Here is a 12169-nt window from a genome sequence, read left to right as displayed (position 1 = left end):
TATTCTGTTCTGTTCTATTCTACCAGCCCTCAAACTATCAATACTCTTCCAGCACCTCTCTTTTCTGATCACCAGCCCCCTGGTAGATAGTACTGTTTCCAAAATGAGACAACTCTGCATTTAAATCATGCCTTAATCCTCATGCAGCACAAGCTAAAAGTGACAGACAAACAGCAAATAATCAAATGCAGCAATGTATGGCACAGATGAACTTGTTTCTTAAAAGAGACCAAACTCTGGCGCCGAAAAGGTTGGAAACTACCATTGAAAAACATCTGCGCCTTGTCTCTTCTAAAATGGTGTGCCCGCAGCTGTCTTTAAAAATTTTTTTTTTCAATAATCACTTTATTTTATTTTTCCAATTCAGAATATATTTATTTAGGGCCTTTCCATAGTCAGTTTATATTAATATAAGTTTGCCACCTTTTATTATTCTTTTTTTTTAACATCTTTATTGGAGTATAATTGCTTTACAATGGTGTGTTAGCCTCCGCTTTACAACAAAGTGAATCAGCTATACACACACACATATCCCAATATCTCTTCCCTCTTGCGTCTCCCTCCCACCCTCCCTATCCCACCCCTCTAGGTGGTCACAAAGCACCAAGTTGATCTCCCTGTGCTATGCGGCCCCGCAGCTGTCTTTTGTACTAGCCGCTTTCTTTTTTCCAAGTGGTGACGGCAATGGGGCAGGGACCGCAAGAGAAGACAGAGTTTATTTAGTCACATGAAAGTGCGCAAGCAAGTTGCAGGGGAGTCTGACTTCAGCACCTGCGGCTCTCCGCTGACTTCTTTATCAAGAGCAAACTGCACACCGTTGTCTCCGTTTAGGAAATCACCGGGCTGTCGGGCAAATCCTAGCAAGCTGGGTGTCCTGGATGCTTCCCCCATAGCCACACTTCCCCATCAAACCCACAGAACTACATTGATCTGAGGGGAAACTTTGAAGTGAGCTCTTTATTTCCGAGAGTCTGGGTTGTCTCTTTAATGTACACCTGATGCTTGGCATATACTTTCTAATTGTGTTAAAGATTTCAAGGTTAGAACAGCTTGAATCCAATTTATTTCACGTTAAAGAGAGACTGATTCTAGACTTCCACTAAGGGATCTTTTTAGATAGATTTCAAAGATCAAAGCATGTAATAGAAGAGCTTAATATTTGGATTAGTGATGATCTTTGTTGAATTTTCATCAGTTCAGTGGAATGTAGAACTCCCTAAATTTAGCATATCATGAATTATTCATAATTATTATTTAAGCAAAACGTTCCAAGAAGGTTGTTAATCCCAGATTATGATTTGTTCCTCTTTCGTAGTTTTTAATTCAGGGTGTATGAGTTCATAATATTTTTCTATACTATGTAATCCAGCCTGCCTCTTGTGTTTCACAGATGGCATATGATTTTTCTGTCCACGCTAGTCCATAATGAAAATAATAATTTTGTATTAACTCCAAAGCACCACAAGTTTGTGCTTTCCAGCTTTTTTCTTTCTCTTTTTGTTTAAAGATTTTAAAAGGCAAGCCAGTAACCTTCAGTTTGTGTCTGAATAAAACATGATCAGTGTCATATCCTTGATCACACACAGTCCAATAGTTATAACAGCTCAAACTTACTGACTATATCAAGTAATTAGTTCCTATGACAGAGAACAAGCAGCTGAATTATAGAATGGGAAAAAAGAAAGACTAGAGGAGAATATCCAGTTTTAAAGCTGGCTTTTCCAATGGCCAGTTGTAAGACTGAGCCAGCCTTTGCAGAATTCACTTCCACTATCTTTTATCGGTAAAAAGATGAAATATTAGAATAATTGCTTTTTAATATCTATTGGTCAAAGGCACAATTATTGGTACCAGGAGTATTTTAGCTCTTTACAAGAGTACTGTGAAATTATAGGCATAACTTTACAGGCACGGGGACAGGCAATTAAGTAACCTGCTCAAGGTCACACAGCTTGTCAGTTGTAGAGGAAACATTTGAACCCAAGTTCAGGTGTCTTCTAAGCCCCATTTTCTCCACTGTGCCCCTTTACATCTGACACTGTATATGTAAATGTTCATGTTATGTACTTGGTCCTGGGTTGGGTGCTATGTCACTTTATAAAAATTCTCATCATTTTTAGGTGTATTTAAGAATAAGCAGAGGAAATGGATCTCAGATTGGAACATAAAGGGCAGTGAGGGCTTTAAGTCTCTCTGAATTTTAAGCCTCCTAAACGTATACTTGTCTCATAATTAGCAGTGTTGCGTATTATTATCTCTTCCATCTAATTGGAATATAGCTGCAGGGAGCCAGTCTTCCAGACAGGGAATGTGTGAGACTGATAGAATAGCTCCAAGATTGCTAAAATCACTCTCTGTGACTTTGTCATCTTGCATCTCACGGAGAGAGCCTCGTTGTGGGTATTTCTGCTGTATACTTACAGTGGTCTGTCAAGTTTTGATACCTCTTAATGGGTCTGGAATGTGACTGTTGGGAATAGAACTGAAAATAAGCAGCTAGAATGCATACGCACTGTCACAGAGAAATCTGGAGCTCTATCTCCAAGCAAAGGCAACGGTGCCGAATCTGCCTTTAAGAGACCTATCTCACTCCCGTGATACCATGGTCTATCTTGACCTCTAAAACTGTGGTCTTGTTACTTCCTTACTTCGCTAACCCCACCCCCAAATAGATGGTCATGGCTGGGGCTCATCTATTTCACTCTGAAAAACTTATGGACTCTTTGCCTTGCCTAACTTGAGTGTTCTCTGTGATGAAAGGTGTCTGGATGCCTGAAGCCATTTTTAGACAAGCCAAGGAGTCCCTCTATAGGGGGAACTCATGGGCTGTAGCTCTGAAGGCAGAATCGTTACTGCACCTTCCATCTTCAGCAATGCCAAACACATGCTGAAGATCTATCTTGAGGCTGCAGATCAAGATCGTAGTTTTTCTCCACTCCGTTATATTAGAAAATAACCTTGATCCCCAATCCATGTCAATCCAGGCTGTATATTTACAACAAACTTGGCACTTAAAAAATAAACTTGGATAAAAATTCCAGATGATGTGTGTTAAAAGAAGTAAAAAACAGATGTCCAGCAGAAAGAACTGCATGAAATTAACTGAGCGTTTTATAGACAATCTAACTTACTTCTGCTTTCAGAAATTTACTCTGACAAGTACCCAAAAGCAAATAAAGAGTTATCACAGAGTAAGGTGTTAATACCATAATTGTAAGTAGTTTCTTCTAAAGGAAAATATGAAATGTGTGAATACAGGTAGCCCATGTATTGCAGAGGGGAGGCCTAAGTGTACTTCTCAAACTTGTTCAAGTGGCCTAATGACCTCAGCATAGCATCTGATACCTGACTCGGACCAGGTGAGATCTGTTGGAAAGCAGATGCTTTTGGAGTAAAAGCAGTTTTTGTTCCCATCCTTCTAGCTGTGTGACTTTGCAAAAATTATTTAATTTCTCTGGGCTTCAGTTTATCACATAGGAAATGAGACTGGGATTCTTGTTGAAGTGATACATTTGAGGCGGGTGGGGAGAACAGGTGCTCTCAGGGGAAAGAAAACAAAGAAAGCAGGATAAGGAAGGGAACAGAACTAAGCAAGAATATGCTATACCATCTCTATATCCTAGAACATTGTATTCACTCAATTAATTTAGACCCTCCCTCCATAATGAGGAATACTTTTATAATGACAAAAGGTATTATACAATAAATTGCCTTAACCACAGAGACATGTGTGATTAAAACTGATTTATAGATTGACCTGACCAGCTATTAACGAGGTGGTTGTTAGTATCCCTTTGCTTCTGTTTTATTTTGTAATCTGCTAGTATTTTCAACTGACTGATACTAGGTAGCAGCCACCAAAGGCTTAAGAATAAATTCAAAGTAGCAAATACTTAAAAGTGGAAACAGTTTATTCAGTAACCTAATTTTTTGGTGCATATCGGGAAGGACCGTCATCACCTTGAGGTTAGTGACACTGAACATCATTCTTTGTGGTGTAGGTTGGCCAACCCTTACAGATGTCAGCTCAGGAAGACCATTCCCTGCCAACGGTTGTGCACACGCCTTGAAAATGTAACTCATGGTTAAAAAAAAATAGTTCCCAGGTGGAAAGCAAACCAGTAATAGTAATATTCAAATAACATTCTATAAGCGCAAAGTGACTTCATATACTACTGTCTTCGTATTTACATGGCTACGGTATGTTGGAGTTTATAGGTAGGTTCATATAAATTGCTCAGATATTTAATGAACTATTTAAGGTTAAACAGGTATGTTCTTCATTGCTCTATTCTTGTATTTCCTTTTCCAATTTCCCATTCAAACGTACTTTGCATTGTGTGCCTGGGTCGTATTCAAATTGTCCAGAGCTATCAAAACCATGATTTTCAGTTAATTCGATGAGCATCTGTCAGGGCCACAGAAGAACCATTGTGTAGAGCCTATCACTGTAACAGTGTTGGTGACTGGCTCCCTGGATCTGAGTGTATGGTCGGAACAGAGAACCATTGTGTTTGACTCCATCTCTATTTTATGAATGTATACATTGACAAATATATAACGAGTTTTTTGTTGTTTTTGGGTTTTTTTTGCGGTACGCGGGCCTCTCACTGCTGTGGCCTCTCCCGTTGCGGAACACAGGCTCCGGACGCGTAGGCTCAGCGGCCATGGCTCACGGGCCCAGCCGCTCCGCGGCATGTGGGATCTTCCCAGACTGGGGCACGAACCTGTGTCATCTGCATCGGCAGGTGGACTCTCAACCACTGCGCCACCAGGGAAGCCCTATTTCTTCCTTTTTAAAACAAACATAACCCATTCATAATGGTTCACAGCTATCTTTTTTTTTACTGCTTAAAATTTCCCACATCCCCTTTGTCAGTGGAGCCTCAGAGTGAAGCCTGACCGCTGCTGAGTTCAATGGGAGTGTGATCTGGTCCAATATGCTTTAAACCTGTATGCAGATACCAGTATTGGCCTTTCTTTGAGGGGGGATGTGTGTGTGTTTCAACTAGTGTGCCCCACTATCTGTTTTCTTCTGGAAGTCTTACCATGCGATCCTTTTTCCTTCAATGCCAGAAATTATTGCTAATTTAACAGTAGGCCTACTATCACTGTTGCTTATAATGAGTTCCCAATATTCCTAAAGGGAGGGGAGGAAAAGTTTCAGAGAGAATTGCTAGCAAACTTAACCTACTGTAATCTGGGTCTTTATTCAAGTGGAAACATTTTGGAGCTAGCCTGAAGTGCAGAAGAATAAGAGAATCAGTTTCTATATCTCATTGGTATTACCCATTAAACATATTGTCTATATCAACTATTGAATTCAGGTTTCAAATAGATTTGTAAACCCAAACAAGAGTTGTCTGGAGAGTGTCCAAGAAATTTCTCTTATTCTTAGATTGGAAGCATGAGGATGTGGACGGCAGCCACCTTCACTCTTACTCCGAGGGCAGAAGGAGTGTAGGCTAGGGTGTAAGAGGTTGGGTGGGACCAGGCTAAATCATTATGGACTTCGTAGCTGTGTGCATTTAATGTGAAAAAGCCCAATAGAATACAAGTAGCATGCTTTATATACCCATTACAGGTTTGTTCCAGGGCCAGGTCTAGGAATTGATATGAAATAGTAGTTGTCAAAATAAATGATTAAAAATATTAAGATTTAGCCAGCACCTACTCTATTTTAGTTATGTTGTTAAGGTAGTTCATATATGGTATTTTTAAATTCATATACAACATGAGATTAGTCCAAGGAGTCCTCATCATCTCAGTATTCTTCACCTGAATCAGCATAACTGTGAGATCTATAGGAAGCAGAACCCCTCATACTATTAAAATATCTGCTGTTGAACTGACCACTTATAAAGCCGTCCCCCAGTCAACGAGTCTCCTGGATTAACGCACATGCCCTGTCATTGCATCAAGGTATTTGTTGGTCCGTCTCTAGCTGCAAATGGAATGTTTACCCACAAAAAAGGGGCACAAAATGGAGCAATCTGTACACCAAAGATTAAGCGGAGCTCTTGAGAAAACTGATGAAAAGTGACTCAAATAACAAAGATTCTATGATCAAACCGCAAAAGCCAGTCACAATAGAATAAAACTTTCATAGGGTCATCATAAAATTATGTAAAAAATATCAATGGTTGATTTATTCTTTGTCCTAATAATAACTGCATAGTTGCAATTACCTGCATGGTAGTTGATATTAGATAAAATAAACCCACTTGCATACTTTTTACTTGCAGAAAAAGTCCCATTTAGACATTTTTCATTATTTATTAAAAATAATTGAATTCCTATTTGAAATACATTCATTTTTAAGTGGCATTTTCCCCAGCATGGATTATCCTCAGATAGTGACTCTCCGTATACTTAATTTTATTTTACAGGAGAGGAAATTTATGCTCAGAGGAGTTAAAGTACTTTCATACAGTCACATCATTTACAAGCTGTTAATTTGAGAGAACTGTTTCCAACTAGAGAATTTTGATGCCAAGTCCAGGTTTCTTAGCGCCATTCATCAGCTATTTTAAAATGTTCTTTTTCTCATATTCTATATCAGATCATAACTTTAAATATCTTTCATTTGCCCACATCCTCCCCTGCTTTCTCCTGTCATGAGAAATCACTATCACAGAACAATTCCTTAAGTCTCCTGCTGTTAGAGGTCCCTTTTATAATAGAATAATTACTGCCGAGAGATAGGTGCAAGGTTGAATATTACATCCAGTGTGATGTTTAGAATTCCCGGGACCATTGGAAATGGTGGGCCTCCTTGTCTATACCATCTGTATTCCATGTAGCTAGATTTTATATTTACAACTTCAGGAATTGTGGGGAAAGTGCCTAATTTAAGGGATACTTTCTCTGATTATTTAATTTAGACAGCCAAATACCCCTGACTTAGAAAAAGGAACTTATTAAAAGATATCAAGTAACCCAAAGAAACTTGAGGTGCAGTAGGTACCTTTTATACCCTCGTGCCTTCATTAGCAATATTTTTCTTACGAACTTTAATATTAGCCAATTAAACATGATAATATACTTCAAAATGTAGAATGATTATATGCTTCTTGATAGAAGTTGGCATCGTTTGAAAATCGTATCTTGGTGTTTGGATAGCAAAAGGCAGAGAAACCATATGGATGTGCTTTCAGTGAGTGGTTGTAAGACTTCATTATTTCAAAAAGTAACGGCATCATTTTTTTTTCCATTGACTTCATTAGGTTCCCCCCACCTTGATGTCCAGCAGAAAATATCTGTCACTTTAATGGAAATAAATAAAATAGTCCTAAAGTAATGGCCATGATGCATGCCAGCAGTTCAAGAACAAGCTTGAAGTCATTTGGTTTTAATGAAATAGAACCTCTTTAGCTGTGATAAAAGTGATACTACGTTGTCATTATTCTTACATAGATGGACAGAGACCAGAGTGCAATGATAATGACATTCGGGTAGTAGATACTTAGTTCAAGAGAATAAACATAAAGATTATCATAAAACTGAAGAGTATTTAAACAAGAATTAATGTGAAATCTTGAGCCAAATGTGTTCATCAAGCAGGGACAGTGTTTCATATGAATAAGGTGATGTCCAACCTGTATGATTTGATTTGAGTGGTGCTGGGAAGGAACATCTGTCCAAAGCATATGTTCTTCTCAGTGCCCAGGGGGCAGAATGGGTAGATTCTGTTATTCGCAAAGCCTATGTTACCTATAATATGGAAAAATAATAGCATTTCCCTCCGGGGTTGTTATGATTATTCAGTGAGTCAGTATATTTAAAGTATTTAGAAAATTGCTTACCACGTGGTATCTGCCAAATAATTGCGGTGATATATCATCACACATTTTCAGATACCAGATAATATCATATAGACAATTTATAAAAATATGAATTAAACAAATATTCAGTTAGTGCTTAATACATATGGAGTACCATGTTAGGGACAGAATCCCAGGCCTCAAGGAATTTAGAATCCAATGACTAGAACTTCCTAGTTTTCCTCAAGGGTCTTCTCAGAGAGAATTAGTTTACCACCAAATCTATGATAATATTCTGGTGGTCACTAAGAGGTCTAGTTCACTGAAGGTGTGAGTTACCCTTACTTCTCCCTGAACTTGAGGGCATGTGGGAATTCTTAGCCAAGGTTTTCAAGTGAATTCTGTGCAGAAGTGAAGTCATTACTCTCTTTCCATTTCTCTTAAGAGGTAAATGTAGAATCTTTGACATCAACGAAAAGACCCCACTTTTAATAGCTTTAACAGTATTCCCTCAACCTAGTCTCTTCTTAGCTCTTTCTGTCCAGCCACACTGGCCTGTCAGGCCCTCAAACCTGTTCTGCTCCTTCAGATTTCTGCTTAAAGCTCAACTGCTCAACTGATTCCTTCCCAGACCGGGCGGCATCCCCATAACATGCTCTCATAGGACCTTCTGTTTTTCCGTTAACATTTATCACAGATACAATTACATAATTAACTTTATAACACCAATGGAAGGGCATGGATTCACAGATAGCTAATAGTAATGAAACTATATGCACATCATACCTCATCAGTAAAAAAGGAGTAAGGACAAGAGGGAGTAGGAGGGAGAGCAAGAGACAGAAACAAAGACACTTAAATTCTATCCACTCTTCCACTTAATGAGCTTATGACCTGATGCCTAGGAGTGGGTATAAGATGACATGGGAGCCCTACTCTTTCTTGAGCTATTCTTATTAACCAATTTCCTTTCATTAGGAAATGGAGGACCAGCATTTGAACATATGTGTTTCAAACAACATGGCTTCTTCACACAAGTCAACAATTTTATCTTGTACTCAGTGAAAAAAGAAATTGGTCCTAAAATCTAGGAAAATTGGCCATGTTGAATTAATGGAGAGACACTATTGGAACCTCAGGGTGGCACCTTCCTAGGGAATTTTCCAGGGTAATTTGGATTATATGCAATTTTTACCTTACTTTCTGATTTAGAACCTAACAAGGAAGATACAACTCTATTTTTCTTTAGTATTTGTAATCCTAGCATGGAATATAAGGTCTGTGAAGGTAGAAGGTACATCTGGCGTTTTCACCACTATATTCCCTAGCCCAAGGCAGGATTCTTGGATTATTTTAAAGCTTAATAGATAAATATTTGTTAACATTCAGCCAGTGTTTATGGCGATCAGTCTATTTGGCAACAATACAGAGTTTGGACTTAAGCCGGCTAAAGTAGAAGACAGACAGAAGTTCAGATCCTTAAGCGTTATGCAGACCTTAGATAACTTGTGTCTCCATAGAAACCTAAATTAAAATGGCAGAAAAACTGAAACCTGGACGTGACAAAGTTCAGTGTGTTTTAATGAAGCCTTTTGTATGTAAGGCAACATTCTGTCCTTTAATTCCCTTTCCAAGCCAAACTCTAAGGGAAAAGCTGACATCTTCCTTATCATTTTAGGTCGAATGAGCCGGACTCGATTTATCATTATGCCAACCCAAGGAGAAGGACGGCCATGCCCCACAGAGCTTACCCAGCAGAAAACCTGCCCAGTGACCCCCTGCTACAGCTGGGTCCTCAGCAACTGGTCTGCATGTAAATTGGAGGTAGGTCATGGAATGACAGAGAAATGCTTCTCAGTATGTCCAAAGCACTTGTCTAGTCAAACCTATGTGCTGATGGCATAAATTTCACAATACCAGGGGCCTGGCACGGTGTATTTTTATGCAATGGAGAACATGGAAAAAAGAACCAAATGACTTAACCTCACACAGAGTGATATTGCTAGGAAAATAAATAGCCGTTCATTAGGCACTATTTATAATAAGCTGGTTCAGGGGACTTCCAATCTCTTTGGCCTTCTCAAAAATTCTCTATCTTCTTGGCTTGTGGGAAATATCAAAGCATTATGCAATTAGGCAAAACCCTGATGCTATGGAAATGCACAGCTTGCCGTAGACTCTATTTCCTAAAAAAGCACTTTTAGGCTTAGACAAAATCTTGCATGTGGGCAGAAAACCAAAAGTGTATGAAAGTTATATTTTAACATTATTACGCGAACCAAGGTTACTACATTTTCCTCAATGATTGCTTTTTATTGACCTGAAATATAAATGCCTAGTAACATAATATATCACATACCCAGAACTTTTGCTGGGTCAGCAAAGATCCTCTAGGGCATTTTTCTCTCTGGCTTCTTGTATAAGAAAAAGCACGTTGATTTTCTCTATTCTTATTTTACTGGTTTATCCTTCAGTTCATATTCCAAAGCAGATTTTAATTAGGTAACAATAACTTGGATTATGCATTAAGAAACCTGCAGAGTATTCTCATGGAGATGTTTAGCGTTCCTGTCAGGATGACATTGCCATGCACCATTATTACCTTGCAGAAGTTAAATGCCCATGTATTTTAATAAGTCCCAGAGGAACAAAAATGCGTGGTACATTTGTTCAGTCTCCTTTTTACAGAAAAGAAGGTAACCATGCTAATTAATTAAATAGTAACCTAATAGCTTTAAATACGAATACTTTGTCTTAGGCTAAAACCCTCTTTCCTGAACCTTCAGCAATTTTTTAAGTGCTGCTTGGAATCACAATTAAGAAAATGGAAGATTTCTCCTGATAATTGTTGAGAAAGTACAGAAAATAAATTCAAAGAATTCAGGAACCCATTGCAGGGGAAGGGAGAGAAAACACAGGAAGAAGAGGGGAAGGATGGGGGACAAACTCCACACTCCACGTCTTACCAGCCATACAACTGCTACTGTACCTCACATGTTCTTTTGTACTTTCCCTTTTACCTTCTCAGGTATCAGGAACCTTTTTTTTTTTTTAATAGACATGTCTGCCAATTTGTCCCATAGGAACATTAAGGGGAAATGTCAAATGTAATGTTTCAGTTTGCTGTCAAGTATTGAGCTTTAGCCAGAACCACAGGGGCCAGAGTGGTGGGTTGCGAACATTCTCTGTAGCAGTGCTGGTGGGGATAGAGAGGGGGCGTTGTGGCTTCTATTGGAGATACCCGGGCACGGAGGCCCTGGAAACCACGAGAGCAGGTGTATCTAGAAATTTGAGAAGTGTCTCAGATTTCTAGATGAGGTTATTCCCTCACTGACACTGCCAGTCGGGAGGCAACTGGAGTTGGACTCAATCCAGGCAAAGCTCTCAAAAACCAAGGCTGTAGTAATTATTCCTTTGTGGGCACCTTACCCAAAGGAGGCCAGTCAGCATTCTTCCCCAAGAATCTGGAATGGCATTGAAGCTGTTCAAAGATACTATCTTCAGGAATTCTTAGCTGCCACATTTTCCCACCTTGTAGGTAAAGTTAGTCACTTAGAAGCAAGAAGAACAAAGAAGGTGATGCTAAAAAGCAGAGGCAAAAGAGAAAGTGAATCTTGATGATATTTGAGTTGAGTTTTTCCTGAGTTTGAACTGTACTCCCGCTCTTCAAAGCCTACTTGTGAATGCTTTGTGAGGTAAATTAACACAGTATCTTTTCAGCGAGTTGCCTTTTCTTAAACATTTATGTAAGCTGAGTTTGGGGAATTCCTGATGAAAATACACGTGGGCCTCCACACACAAAGGAAGCGCACTTCTCCCACAGCTGTCCTGCTTTTCCTCGTTCTGTAATACCTGCCAAATGCAGGTTGAAAGCTCATTCACTGGAGGTGGTAGAGATGTTGAAGTGGCTGATTGCCATCAAATGTACCGAACCCTAATAAGAGGAGCTCGCACAGGGCTCAGTGGATATGCCAATCCTGCCTCCGTCTGATGTGGAAAGGGATTTGCAAATGGAAATCTTTATCCTCAGGCTTCAGATTTTTTCTGGGGTTTCCTAACTCTTCCCAAGCTCCCCAGCTGATAGCACGCATCCACACGTATGCTGCAAAACCCGTTTCGGAGGTCAGACTCTGGAGTCCAGCAGGGCCTCATTTTGGTCAAGATTTTTTCCAGTTCCTCGCTCTGCAGTTTTTGTCAAGTTCTCAAACTCTCCAAACCTCTGTTTTCTTATGTATATCATGGGGGGTAGCAAGAGTAGCTGTTTTGCTAGGGGGTTTTGGTAGGGATAGACAAACTAATATGTAGTGCTTAGCATAGTATCTGACGTAAGTTCAGAGCTCAGTAAATTGAGGCTGTTGTTACAGGTTTGATTACAGCTCTGACTATGATTATTAGCACCATCTGCT

General features: G+C 39.3%; 1 protein-coding gene across 1 annotated transcript in view; it reads left to right on the top strand.

Annotated features, from left to right (window-relative positions):
* Positions 1-12169, top strand: part of THSD7B (thrombospondin type 1 domain containing 7B) — a 1119563-nt gene that overhangs the window by 1086028 nt on the left and 21366 nt on the right. Inside the window, exon 24 of the mRNA XM_024764108.1 lies at positions 9442-9587. Within this exon, the coding sequence (XP_024619876.1) occupies positions 9442-9587 (146 nt within the window). The remainder of the gene's footprint in view (positions 1-9441; positions 9588-12169) is intronic.

The sequence above is a fragment of the Neophocaena asiaeorientalis genome, unplaced genomic scaffold (assembly GCF_003031525.2).
Source record: "Neophocaena asiaeorientalis asiaeorientalis breed wild unplaced genomic scaffold, Neophocaena_asiaeorientalis_V1.1 scaffold102, whole genome shotgun sequence".
NCBI lineage: Eukaryota > Metazoa > Chordata > Mammalia > Artiodactyla > Phocoenidae > Neophocaena > Neophocaena asiaeorientalis.
This window is presented reverse-complemented; position numbering and strand designations above follow the sequence as displayed.